Here is a 13,755-nt window from a genome sequence, read left to right on the forward strand (position 1 = left end):
CTTTCCTCTTTATAAACGAATGGTCTTGAGTGTTTGTCACAGAGGTGCAAAGCCAGTTTGCACACTGGTCGTCACTTTTTTTTATTTTATTTTTATTTTTTATTCGATATATTTTTTATTTACATTTCAAATGATTTCCCCTTTTCTAGCCCCCCACTCCCCGAAAGTCCCATTTGTCCCCTTCTCTTCCCCTGTCCTCCCACCCACCCCTTCCCACTTCCCCGTTCTGGTTTTGCCGAATACTGCTTCACTGAGTCTTTCCAGAACCAGGGGCCACTCCTCCTTTCTTCTTGTACCTCATTTGATGTGTGGATTATGTTTTGGGTATTCCAGTTTTCTAGGTTAATATCCACTTATTAGTGAGTGCATACCATGATTCACCTTTTGAGTCTGGGTTACCTCACTTAGTATGATGTTCTCTAGCTCCATCCATTTGCCTAAGAATTTCATGAATTCATTGTTTCTAATGGCTGAATAGTACTCCATTGTGTAGATATACCACATTTTTTGCATCCACTCTTCTGTTGAGGGATACCTGGGTTCTTTCCAGCATCTGGCAATTATAAATAGGGCTGCTATGAACATAGTAGAGCATGTATCCTTATTACATGGTGGGGAATCCTCTGGGTATATGCCCAGGAGTGGTATAGCAGGATCACTTTTGCTTTCTGGTACTCTGTGTACATTCTCTTGATTGACCTGTGATGTGAACACAACATTCTCTCTTGAGACTTGTAAGATGTAAGCCACGGTGTGCAGGATGCTGATGAGCTTGGATCATTGGTTCTGAGTGGAATCTGGTTCGGGGTTTCGTTTTCATCCTGTCATTGCGTTTCTGTTTTGTCCCCAGACCAGTATTAAGGAAGGACAGCTGCTGAAGCAAACCAGCTCTTTCCAGAGGTGGAAGAAGAGATACTTCAAGCTTCGGGGCCGCACACTCTATTATGCGAAAGACTCCAAGGTAACCCAAGAAGACTGCTCTCAAGCACTGCTTAACTGTCCTCTTAATGGATTTAGTATAAATGTGGTCATCTTGCACCCCACCACAAGGGAGAGCTATTGAGTCAGTCCTGTTCTTGAGAGCGAATCTTACGGGAACCTAGTCTAATATTGTTTGATTTCCCCTTTTTCTTCTGTATAATTAAAATAAGTTATAAACAACTTAAAATAAATTCAAAACTTCGGGTTTTTTCCCCCTTCTCCTTTTAAATTTTTTCTGACTATAAGAGAGCAAGGGTTGCTATAGCTGTTATTAATTTACATTCTGGGGTCAGATAGAAGCACACAACCCGTCTCATGCACAGTTCACAGTGTGCTTGTGGTTACATGTGCTGCTGAGAGAAAGCTTTAGACCATGCATGCTTTCAGTGCCCGGGCATAAATAATCCCTTCATTACGGTACAGTTAAGAGTAAAAACCACACTGTAATAAAATTGAGACAAAATTAATTTTTATGTAACAGTTGACTGAGACAATAATATAGTTAGGGGGAAGATCTATATTAAAACTGATATTTTAATATTTCTTGAAAAGTAGACTTTAGGATGCCAGAGAACTAATCATTTCCATTTTTAAAAATCCTGATATAATCAGTAGAGTCATTAGTAGAAGCTGAAAAACCAACCAGTCAAGAAACCTAATTGTTAGTCTGTGGAGCAGCAGTAGAAGGAATAGCTGAATACTTATGTTAAAGTCATAACAAAATAATCTTATTTTAAAAGTCTGATGTTGACTGTGGTCCCTGGTCCGGCTCCACTGTGTCTTGGCACACTCCCCTGTAGAAGCATCCACTTCTTGGCTGCCTGTGACTTGGGCTGTATGTCCAGTCACGTGGTCCTCAGAGAGTCCCAAGTGTAAGGTGACAAGTTGGTTTTCTGCTGAGGAGGTCTTTGGTGACTTTTCATAGCATTGCCTTCTCACCGCAGGCCTCCATGTTGAAGAGTCTTGCAGCTCAGCAAGCTATGCCTTTTGTCCACGGGCCATATTGTATGTCCCTTCCGGTTTGGAAGCTGGGCTGGTTGGATTAAATTAGTAAAATTATAGCAGACAGCCCAGCCCCCCTGGAGATCTGGGAGAGTGGAAGCTCTCGGAAACACAGGAGACGTTTCTCTGCAGTCGTGGAGGTGAACTCTAATCCACTCGTGCTGGAAGTTCACAGGCTTCAAAGTTGAGCAATGACTAACTCGCTAAAAATGGGAAAGATAATATCTATTTACTAATGACTTATTTAATTAACTTTTTAAAAGTCATTTTTTTTCTGGAGCTTTTGCCACTGATACTTTGTGATCAAAATAATGTTTAAGAGTTTGAAAGAAACAGACAGGGTCTGTTTGCCTAGCACAGTCACCATCCTGATTGGACACAGTTTAGTAGACAAGGACAGCGAGGGCTAAAGCATTCGGTGCATCACCAAGGAGTGGGTCAAGGCCAGTTCTCAGTCTACACTCAACAAACCTGTGGGCCACAAGCGTGTGTGTGTGTGTGTGTGTGTGTGTGTGTGTGTGTGTGTGAGTGTGTGTATGTGTGAGTGTGTGTGTGAGTATGAGTGTATGTGAGTGTGTATGTATGTGTGAGTGTGTGTATGAGTGTGTGTGTGTGTGTGTATGTGTGCGTGTATGTGTGTGAGTATGTGAGAGTATGTGAGTATGAGTGTATGTGAGTGTGTGTATGTATGTGTGAGTGATTAAGTGTGAGTGTGTGTATGAGTGTGTGTGTGAGAGTGTGTGTGTAAGTGTGTGTGTGAGTGTGTGTGTGTGTGAGTATGAGTGTATGTGAGTGTGTGTATGTATATGTGAGTGATTATGTGTGAGTGTGTGAGTATGTGAGAGAGTGTGTGAGTGTGTGTGAGTGTGTGAGTGTGAGTGTGTATGTGAGTGTGTGTGTATGTGTGAGTGTGTGTGTGAGTATGAGTGTGAGTGTGTGTATGTATGTGTGAGTGATTATGTGTGAGTGTGTGTATGAGTGTGTGTGAGTGTATGTGTGAGTGTGTGTGTGTGTGTATGTATGTATGTATGAGTGTGTGTGTGAGTGTGTGTGTGTGTGTGTGTGAGTGTGTGTGTGTGTGAGTGTGTGTGTCTCTCAGTTCCCTCTCCATAACCGTGGCAGACGGGCCTTCAGAGGACCCCAGGCGTTTGTGTGGCAACTGCATAGCGTCACAGGGCAGCCATGTTTCATGGTTTCACTCACTTGTTCCGAGACAGTTTGCAGTGTCCCGAAGTAAACCCTCACTTTTGATTCCTAATTCTTGCCATCACCTCTGTAGGCCCAGGCTGATAGTGGAGAAAGCTGAAGAGCCCAGAGCTGGCGTTCTGCATAACGTGTCTGCATAACGTGTTTGTGTTCTTGTCTGCCAACAGTCCTTGATATTTGATGAAGTTGACCTCTCAGATGCCAGTGTCGCGGAAGCAAGCACAAAAAATGCCAACAACAGCTTTACGGTGGGTATGGTTATGTTCAGTTCTCATTCCGGGCCTGGGGGGAGACGTTTTCTAAGCACAAGCAGACTCTCAGTTCGGTCTTTACTAACATAATCAATTCTCATAAAGATGTTTTGCAGTCCAACACCAAATATATGATTGGTTATTGGCTCAGTAAACTTGGGTTTAAATGTTTTTTCAAGTATGTATTTTTGAATATGTATATTTAAAGTATATTCATACATCACACACACACATACACACACACACACACACACACACACACACACACACACACACACACAGAATAGCTCATATCTGTAATCTTAGAACACGGGAGGCCAAGGTAGAAGGATCACCTGAATTCCAGGGCAGCCTGAGCTACACAGTGAGCCTGTGTTACAGACAGACAGACAGACAGACAGACAAGAGTTGTTTTCCTTTTTGCTCTTTAATTTTTCTGTTTTTAAAAGTTTTTACTTCCCTTAATCGTTCACTTAACTCTAGTGTTCTCAAGTTCCTGAAACCTTTGCTGTGAGTCTGCATCTTAAAGAATAACACTTTCTCCCCTTACCCTCACTCAGCTGCCATTTCAGGCCATTGCTGGAGTTCAGGTTTTCCTTTCTCCCCATTAGGTAAATCATCAGGAGACACTGGGAGAGGGCCCTTCTGTTCCAGCCTCTTTTCTAAAGGAAAATTGCACTCCATCATCTGCAAATTCCACCTCTCGCTCAGGCATAAAATCTTGTGTAGTCTCTCTCAGTGTTCTGATGCTCACCCTGCCCTGCAGCGGGCATGCCGGGTACCCCTGCCCTGTGGTGTGTGTGCCGTGTACCCCTGCCCTGCAGCGGGCATGCCGTGTACCCCTGCCCTGTGGTGTGCTGCGCCTCATCTTTCCTGCTCCCCCTGACTGTGCCTGTTGAAATCTTTCCTCTTGTCCCATTCTTCTGCATCTTTGATTTACAAAATCAAAATTTAAATTGACTTCCCGTTATATCACCAGAGTTTATGATAAGCAGTGAATTCTTAAAAATGTCTATATGTATGCATATATATATTTGCATATGTAAATCTCCCTCTAGATTTTCCTTAGTTCAGGGATCTGCTGTGGCTCTTCACGCAGTGACACACTTTTTAGCTCCCCTGTGAGGCATTGCTTTTGCTAAGTCATCACACCTACCCATAGACTTCCAACCCTCACACCAGGAGATCTCCAGTCTCCGCTGCCACCCACACTAGTGTCTGGTGGTTAGGTGCAGGGAGCACAGAACAGCCAGGGAAGCAAACAGGACGGACTGTGGCAGAGGTGAGCACTGGCGAGGAGATGAGTCGGGAGAGGAAGCGAGTGGATTCAGATTCTGTCTTATTGATTTATGGGCATGTGGGATAATTCATAGTGTAAACAGTGCTTTGCCGCTCCTTCTCCCTGGGGAGAGTTGAGTTTGAGAAGAGGAAAGCCAAGAATAGAATCCTGGGAAAATGTTAAAATGTAAGGTTTGACCAGAAGACTGGGCAAGGGCACTCCTAAGAAGTAGCATCGCCCAGGCGGTGACATCATAAGAACCCAGCGCCAGACAGTTTCAAGATGGAAGTTGCTAAATGCCAGGTGCTGTGGAGTGGGCAGGTCCAGGAGGAATTGAGAGGTGACTCAAATTTGCGAACTTGGGGCTTATGTGGTCACGTGGCCGTGGGTGGTTTTCAGGGCGAGGTGGCGTGCATTAGGCTGTTAATTTGGAGTAGGGCAGCAGGCTTTTTTCCCAGGGCTTGGCCGTTAGGAGCTGGGGAGTGTTTGGGTGCTGAGAGCATTGTGGTTTTGTTGTTCCTTTTCACTGTGCTTTATAACCGGACTCTGAGTGTGTTTATATGGCAATCGGAAGGAGCCGTTAGATGGGGCAGGGTTGCTGAGTGAGCTGATGGGTGTAAGAGGCAGTGCGTGGCGTACACACAGAGCCGAGGCAGAAGCAGTCGTGGGCAGCAAGTGTGTGTATTTCAAGTCCAGATAGTACCATTTCCCGGTGAACCCGAAGACAAGGTTGTGTGTCTGTGAGGGGGAGCCCTGGGAGGCTTAGAATAGCTTCTGCGGAGAGACAGTGTGGAAAGAAAGCATCGGGGACCTGTACACCACTGAAGACTGGCTTTAGTAATGTCTATACTCTCTGTGCTATAGAATAGTCATTCAATTAATAGAAAGCAAGCAAATGGATTGATCCAGAGAGGTGGTTTACAAGGCCTTGGGGCAGAGGGGTGAAGGTAACGCTGGGTGCTTGAAGCCTCAGAAGCTCATAGCCTCTCTTCTCTCCATGCTCAGTGTTTGAGGCTAAAACACTAGAAAGCAGAGATAGCTTCGCTATTATCCGAGCAGGCGCCAGTAAAACATGAGGCGTGTACTCTCTTCCCCTCTCCTCCCCGTCTGACTTGCGTGTGCGGTACTGGCTCTCTCCCTGTGGCTGTCGAAATCCCATCACTTCTCCGATTTTTCTGCGCCTTTTACTTACAAAATATAAATTGACTTCTCGTTATATCATTGGCATTTATGATAAGCAGAGAAATTCTGAAATGGAGATTATATCTATATCTATTTGCATATGTGGATCTTCCATATTTACCTCCAAGTAAGTTGAAATGTAGCTTACATTCCAAGGGAGGGTAAGCTACGCCGAGATAGAGTGCCTTGCTAGTCCTAGCGGTAGAACTAGCCACTTGGCTTCCTCTAGGAGTCACAACGCATTTATTTATTTATTTATTTATTTATTTATTTATTTATTTATTTATTTATAGCACAGAGAGCTAGAGTTAATCTGAAGGAAGGAACCTAAATTTACAGTGCAATGGTTAGAGTGATTTCAGGTATGGTCTGGGGCTTAGAACAGATACAGACAGAAGAGAGATGCCTGGGTTTGGAAAGATTATGTAAATCACTTGTGCCACTCTGCCTGGTCCTCAGCCGCTCCTGTTTACCCATGTTACGCACAGAACTTGCCCCCAGCCTGCCTGCACATAGGTAGGTTTGTGTTCTTGACATGACCTCCCTGAGAGCAAGGACTATGTCTACCTTTGTACTTCAAAGAACTTTACTCACAAGCATTTGTCGGTTTTGCTCAAGGTTTCTGTCAGCATGAGAAGAAACAGTGGCTTGGATAGTTCACCAGACAACTGTTCTTTCTGAAGTTCGTTAGGCTAGTGATGTAGAGGCGAAGAAGGGAGATAGAAGGCTTAGTGTTGTACTATAATAGAAATGTGGTAGAACTTTCCACAGCATAAAATGGAGCAAAAGGCATGTTTTCAAGTGGTAATTGACAGACCTCCTGCTTAAATATTTAAATATTCTGTCTTCCTAGATCATCTTGACTGCTCCTGACACCGCTATTTTAGCTGGTTCATGTCAGAGGTTAATGGTGCAGCACGATTGGATTGCGGCTAAAGACTCTGGGAGTGGCCAAGCACTGCCCTTCCTGAAGTCCCTAAGGGTCATATATTGACAAGAAATGGTGGTTCATGGACAATCTATAAATAGTTGGTGGAAAATAGAAAACTTGCGCTTTGCTTGAAAATGAATGCTTAACTCTGCAAAGATGGCTTCCATAGTGAGTGTTCCACGGTGTAGCTCTGTAAGCAGCGCATGTCACTTCTGTGGTCAGGATCTATGAGTTCCATGAGGCACTCGGACACCAAGACTGTACAGCCAGGGGATTATGGGTTTAAGACCCATGTACACTGTGGGTCGTGTCTTACACAGTCTCCCCATCCACACTTCCTTTCCTACTCTGGGCATTAATGATTTTTTTCAGTTGTCTAAATCATCATAGGCATTACCTCAGTTTCTGACTACTGTGTATTGCACTGTCATGATCACAGTAGCTTTAAGAAAAAATGCCTATCAATCTGATCATCCCTGGCTGTGAAGCACAGCTAGATTCCTCTTCCCCAAGTCTCGCAATGTTGACAAATTAAAATTTGTCTACAAATTTGTTAAAGATTTACTTACTGTTTTTAATTCCACTTATTTATAATTGCACAAATAAATAAAAGGTGGGTAGGTGTGGGTACACACTCATGGGTATGTGGATCTCAGAGGATTAACACTTAGGAGTTGGTTCTTTCCTTCCATCATAAGTTCTGGGGATTGAACCCAGGTCATCGGGTTTGACAGCAAGTGTCTTTCCCCACTCGACCATCACACGAGCCCCACACACCAATTTTTCATGGTCTTAAATTGGACTTCTTTCGTTAGAGTTTTATGAGTAGCTTTTGTGGCAGGCAACCACTAAAACCTACAACTACTAAAAGCACCTTCTTGTGACTTCAAGTGGTGGCACTGCGGCCAGGGACTAAGAAGGATACTCACAGATATCCTTACTATTATATGGATAAATGAGGTTGGCGTCCTAGTTATTAAGCTAGTTATTTCTAGTTTAAATTCTGCTGTGTTGGCCAGAGCTTCTGTTATTAAGTCAAACAGCCTGGGTCTGGCTTGTAGCTCAGCCCTGTTATGTGACTGAGGCCATGTGGGTTAATCCCTTTAAATCCACATTTCCTTAAGCACATTGAGAGCCACAGCATTGGAGTACCTGCTTTCTAAGACTCTGAATATCAAATTAATGTGATAACGTATCAAGTGCCTAGGACAGCAATGAGCACATGCACTTTAGTAGACGGTAGTGGCTTTTACCCCCAATGTGGTGTGCATTTCTCCTTCAGAGTTGGCACCATGTGGCCAATTCATGAATGTTTGGGAACTTGAAAGGCTATTTAGATGAACTCCATCTTGAGAAAACATTATGGATTCATAGGGAGATCTATGTCTACTTTTCGTCCTATATTAATGAGAATTGTTGAGAAAAGCAAACAATTAGCAATGAGATGGTAGTCATAGAGTATTAGGGTAATGTTATTTACTAATGAAGGGCATTGGGGTGATTTAAACACTACCTGAGTCACAGCTCTCCAGAGCTGTTCTGGTGGGTCCTTTAAACTTTAATGAAGATTAAGATAAACGTCAGATAAATGAATCATCATTTTAAAGAACCTGTATTGGTATGAAATCCTCTGAAATGACCAGGCCAGGCTTCGTGACGCAGGTCTGTAATCCCAGTTGATGGCTGAGGCAGAAGAGGCAGAAGACTCTCAAATTCTTGATGAAACCTCTCTGGAGAAGCCCTCATACACAGAGAGGTGTGTTTCCTAGGTGATTCCAAATCAAGTGGAAGTTGACGGTAAGCAGCTTTTAGCATACCTGCTCGAATGAGGAACCCAGGGCAGTACAGCTCTTTGCCCTGGCTTCTTTTAGAGCTAAACGTAAGGGCTTCTGCTCACCCGGTACCCGCATGTGACCCAGCAAGACACCCAGGTGGAGATGCACTAAGATGCTCGGTGGAAAATGCTAAGGAGGGCTAAATTAACCAGAGAATCTGCGTTCCTTCTGGGTTAAACAAGTGGGCACAAAATATCCCATGATGCTTTCTGCCATCTTTGGCCACCTGCTCCCAATGCTGGGGTTCCGGTCTGGGGCCTCATCTCACCTTCCTTCCCCCCCACTTTTATTTTACATTTTATTGTGAGACAAGGTCCTACTAAGTTGTTCAGATTTATCAGCCTTGGAAGTGTCCTGCAGCATCCCTGCACTGTGAGCCTAGACTGAACAGAAGATAGTCCAGTGAGTGTGAGCATCTCCTTTCTCTGTCTCCTGCTCTGAGAAGATAGGGGTGAGCAGCACCTGATCCAGTGACTGGTCCAGTGACTGCCGTGACAGAGTTGTCTTCTCCACCTGTGAGCTCAGATATATCCTTTCTCCCCTCCCTTGCTTCTCATGAGATGTTTGGTCATAGTACCCAGAAAGACGCCACTATTGGATTGATTATGATTCTGGTAGGAGGGTATAAAGTGTTTACATTCAAAGAAACCATGAAGCAAGGGGAACATACTGTTGTGGTCCTCACAACCCAGGAATTCTGTATCCATGCCATCTTTGTCAGAGCAGCCCGGGTTTACTGGGAAGGAGAAGTGTCCCGGGAGTTTGTTTCTGAAGTGGTTGCTTTCTGTTTATTCTGGCTTCCTCTCTGTTGACGACGTTCAGCTGTCTCTCTCTGAAGAGGGACATCACATCCTTTGAACCTAAGAAGGTGTCAGTTCGCTTTTATCCAGTAATATCTCAGTATTTCATCCTGAAGGAAAAGACCCAAACTGGCCTTTTTTCCACATGATCTGTGGAAGAGTGCCATGTCATGTAACAGGTACATGGATAATTGCCCAAGTGAAGGATCCGTTAGCTAAACAAGTCACCTACCCTAGTTACTAAAATGGATTCTTGTTCTATGTGCTTCATACCTGACAAGTCATTTAATTTTTTATACCAGTCCGGTAAAGTGATACTGTAGTCTCTCCATATAAGCAAGAAACAGAGAAGCCAGCCTCTAAATCATGGAACCCATGTGGGGTTTGTCGCCTCAGACTATGCTCTCTGCTGCTCTACTGAACTCCTTACTTGGTCATTTAAATATCTGCGACAATGATAGGGATCCTCTCCTTGGGCTCCCGTGTTTTCTTTTCTACACCAACCCAGAGAGAATATTAGGCTACACTACCCAATGTACAGGTCACACGCGCTGGTCAGACTACAACTCTAGAATAGTACAGTACATTCTGGGGTCTGGGTCTTAGAGAGAAATGGTGAAGAGGGTGGCTGGTATTCTAAAACTACCTGGGAATATTGGGTTTGAATGGAATTAAGGACTTTTTTTAATTAAAAAATTGGGATGTAAGTTGAATAAGTAATAATGATAATAATAAGAAAGTGAGAATATGGGCAACATGGGCCCAGCAGGTCATACAAGGCTGGCAAGTTGAGTTCAGTCCTCAGAGCCCATGTAAAGGTGGAAGGAGAGAACTGACTCTACAGAGGTGTCCTCTAACTTCTATACATATAGCCCCTGATGATGGTGGTAGTGGTGGTGGTGGTGGTGGTAGTGGTGGTGGTAGTATTTTTAAGTTTTAAAGTTTTTAGAATACTTGAGGAATTATTATATAGGATAGGCAGTGGTCGGTTTGTGTGGTTGAATCCATAGAGGGTTGGCTTCAACTCAACATAAAAGAACTTTCTGACTAGAACCATCTAATAGAACAGGCCCGTTGTGAGGTAAGGACCTTGCCCATTGTTAGACCTATGCAGTCAGTCATCTTCTCCCCCTGTCAGCAGAGAGGGGCTTTCAGAGTCTTCCGGACAGGCCCAGGTTCAGAGCTGAGATGAACTTCTCAAGGTTGGCCCATGGAGAGCTGTGTAAATGTGGGGCTCTTGCTGGTTTGGGGTAGTCAAGGAAACATGGACGGACATGACTGTGGAATGGCCTCACCCCTTGCCACAGACCATGTCATCCCACGCAGCAAGAACTCATTGGGCTTCCTTCAAGAAGGCTTTGAGGGGTCAGTGACCCGGTGTCTGTGTGGGAGCAAAGAGATGAACTGCTGACGGAAACAGATTCCCTTCTGGCTTCAAATACTGTGATTTCGCTGACTCCCCAAGCCTGGTGCTTGGCACAGAGGGGAAAACCGGTACATACTTGTCAACTGAATGCACAAATGAAAGATATTTATAAGCTTATTTTTTCTTTGGGTAAGCAGTAACGTTTCATGTTTTAGCATAGGCACAGGATTTCCCTATTTTACTCTATGATGTTTGGTTTTTTATAATACCTCTCTAAATATCTGCATCTTCATGAAATTTTTATATTATATACAGTGACTCAGATTATTTTTAAACCAGTAAGTCTTACAGATATGATTCATTGCAGTGGCCTCAGCTTTGATTACATAAATATTAGAATCCTAATAGTTAGCCAGACTAATTATTTAATATCTATGTTGATTAAAATATTTTATGATACTTTAAAATGGTTCAGTGTTAACATACTACTTAGAAGCTGAGGCAGAAGTGTAGCCATGAGTTTGAGGCCAGTCTAGGCTACAACAGTCCAGCCTTCCTTTTATCCTGGAAAAAAAAGAGAAGAACTTTTAATCACTGGGCCTGTTGCTAGGGTTGTATGAAGCAGGTGTCCTAAGTAGGCTTTAGTCGGAGGCATTTTGTGAAGAGCAATAGGGCATGTCTCTTTCCAGATGAAGTTTCTCGTACCTTGGTGGACTGTCTTAGAGGACTGACCTACCTAGTGTTTCTGTCAAATTGTGGCACCCAGTGAATGATAGCCTGCCACACAACCTTCTTGGCCTTGGGATAGATGATAAAGCTGTTTCCTATGGCTGTTTTGTGTTCAAGGCCCTTCATATATTCCAAATACATGGTTGTGAGCTGGTGATATCACACTCACCATGGCCCACAATTGGCCCTTGTAAGTATACAGAGTTAAACATTGAGAACCATCCTTTTCCTGTAGGACTTCATGGGAGCTTGTAAGGATTTCTGCCTCAGCAGACACAGACTCTAGAGCCACCCTGACCTGCAGAGGAGTTCAAATGTCCAGGCAGTGTGAAGGGACTACTCAGGTCACTCGTGGATTCATTCTCTGAGGAAGGGCTCTATCATTTACTTGAACTTCAGTGCATGAAGCTCTAGATGAAGGGCTTAGTTAAAGACACCTGGGCCCCATACTCATGTCAGTGAGTTCTGATTTCTAACACCTGTTTGCAGTCCAGACTGAAGGGCTCTGTAAAAGACAGCATCTTGCCTCATGTCAGTGCCTGAACTAGGGACCTAATGTGGGCAAATGGCCATAGTGACAATCTTAAAAACAGAATGTTAAGTATCTGCTATGTCTAACGGGCATTCCTGCTAGGCAATGGCCGTCTGAGTGAAGCAGCAGGACTCTGAAGTGCAGAGGCCTTGCATCCTGTGATGCGTGCTCTGAAGAACAGAGCACATCTCAGACCACAGATTTTAGCTCCATTGGACAATTTAAAGTATCCACCTTTAGGTTTTAAAAATGTTATCTTAATAATTACGTTCTATGCTGAATGTTAACAAATGAAATAGTACCAAGGAAAGCCTGCTATTTTACAAGATCTTAGCAGCTGAAGATACTTATTATACAGAAGCAAACAATACCTTTGGTTCTGAAAGCTCTCGTGTATAAACCATAATGAGCAGCCAGTATGGAACGACTTTTCATTTTATATGAAATTGGGTGCCATTACCTTAATAAGTTCAGGGAATATTCCTCCTTCGAATAAGCAGGTTAAAGGGGCTGAGAGGTTCAGACAACTTATTCAGGGTAAGTTTTTGTAGCCATCCAATAGCATAATTAAATATTTAAATTTTGAGTGTTTTCCATGAGAGTGAACAGCATATCAGAATTTTCAGGCTCATAGCATGGTAGTAACCTGGTAAAGGTCTGCTTTTTAGACATTATTTTATGTGCATAAACATTGCCTGGCATGTGTGTGCACACACCAGATGCATTCCTGGTACCCATGGGGACCTAAAGAGAGTGTCTAGTCCCTTGGAACTGTAGTTTCTGATTGTTGTGAGCTGTAGCACCGGTACTTGGAACTGAACCTTTGCAAGAACAGCCGGCACTCTTTCATGCTGAGCGCTTGCTCCAGTTCCAAGGATCACCAAGGTGAACATAGAGTGTGTTCTGATCTGTCAGTCAAAGTGAAGCTCTGTGTCTGTTAAAGCACGGAGAACACAGATGTGGAACAGTGAGCTAGTAGCAGTGGTTAGAGCCCTCGCTTATTGTTTAGTGTGAATTCATATGCTGTTTGCTAATTGTCTATTAGACAACTGGGGAATGGCCACTTTACTTAGTGTCTTAGGGAAGAATCCAGTTTTCTGATAAAGTCACTAAGTTAGATGTTGCCAGAAAGAGGTTTTCCATGTAGAAGTTGTTGCCTTATTCATTTTTGTGTCTTGGACTCAGTTTATACTTGGCCAAGACCACATCTTGATTCATGATGACAGACTATGGGTTTGTGTTAGTTCAGGACAGCTGGCAGTCTGGTGTGCAGTGGACCAGTGAGATTGGCAGCCCATTGATGGCAGAGAGGTTGAGTGATGGCCACCTGAGGGCCTTCCATTCCCACCCGTTTCAGCAGTTAAGACCTGCTGGTGGGTGAGCTAAGGAGGTCCTGAAACTCAGGCTGCATTAGCTAATAGGGGTTGAGGGGGGAGGGTCCACCAGCCCTCCCAGGACAGTCTCAGAAGCCTCTGCCAGGGAACTCTAGGCCAAAGACAGTATTTTTGTTTTGAGAGGAAAACAGGCCAGTAACAGAATTTTTAAGAGCTTAGAGGATATTATAAAGAGAGACATCCTTGGCTATCAGATATCTGAAACAAGCATCCCTAAAAAATTGGGGTTTCTCTGGGTCACTTATTCTGCAGGCAAACTGCTGAAGC

The 13,755-nt window shown here is 43.8% G+C and overlaps 1 protein-coding gene across 7 annotated transcripts in view; it reads left to right on the plus strand.

Moving 5' to 3' along the window:
• Nucleotides 1–13,755, plus strand: part of Dgkh (diacylglycerol kinase eta) — a 208,161-nt gene that overhangs the window by 110,452 nt on the left and 83,954 nt on the right. For all 7 annotated transcript variants that reach the window (XM_052190878.1, XM_052190884.1, XM_052190882.1 and 4 more), the window contains 2 exons: nt 851–961; nt 3,357–3,437. In XM_052190878.1, the coding sequence (XP_052046838.1) occupies nt 851–961; nt 3,357–3,437 (192 nt within the window). The remainder of the gene's footprint in view (nt 1–850; nt 962–3,356; nt 3,438–13,755) is intronic.

Source organism: Apodemus sylvaticus, chromosome 8 (genome assembly GCF_947179515.1).
Source record: "Apodemus sylvaticus chromosome 8, mApoSyl1.1, whole genome shotgun sequence".
NCBI classification, from domain to species: Eukaryota; Metazoa; Chordata; class Mammalia; order Rodentia; family Muridae; genus Apodemus; species Apodemus sylvaticus.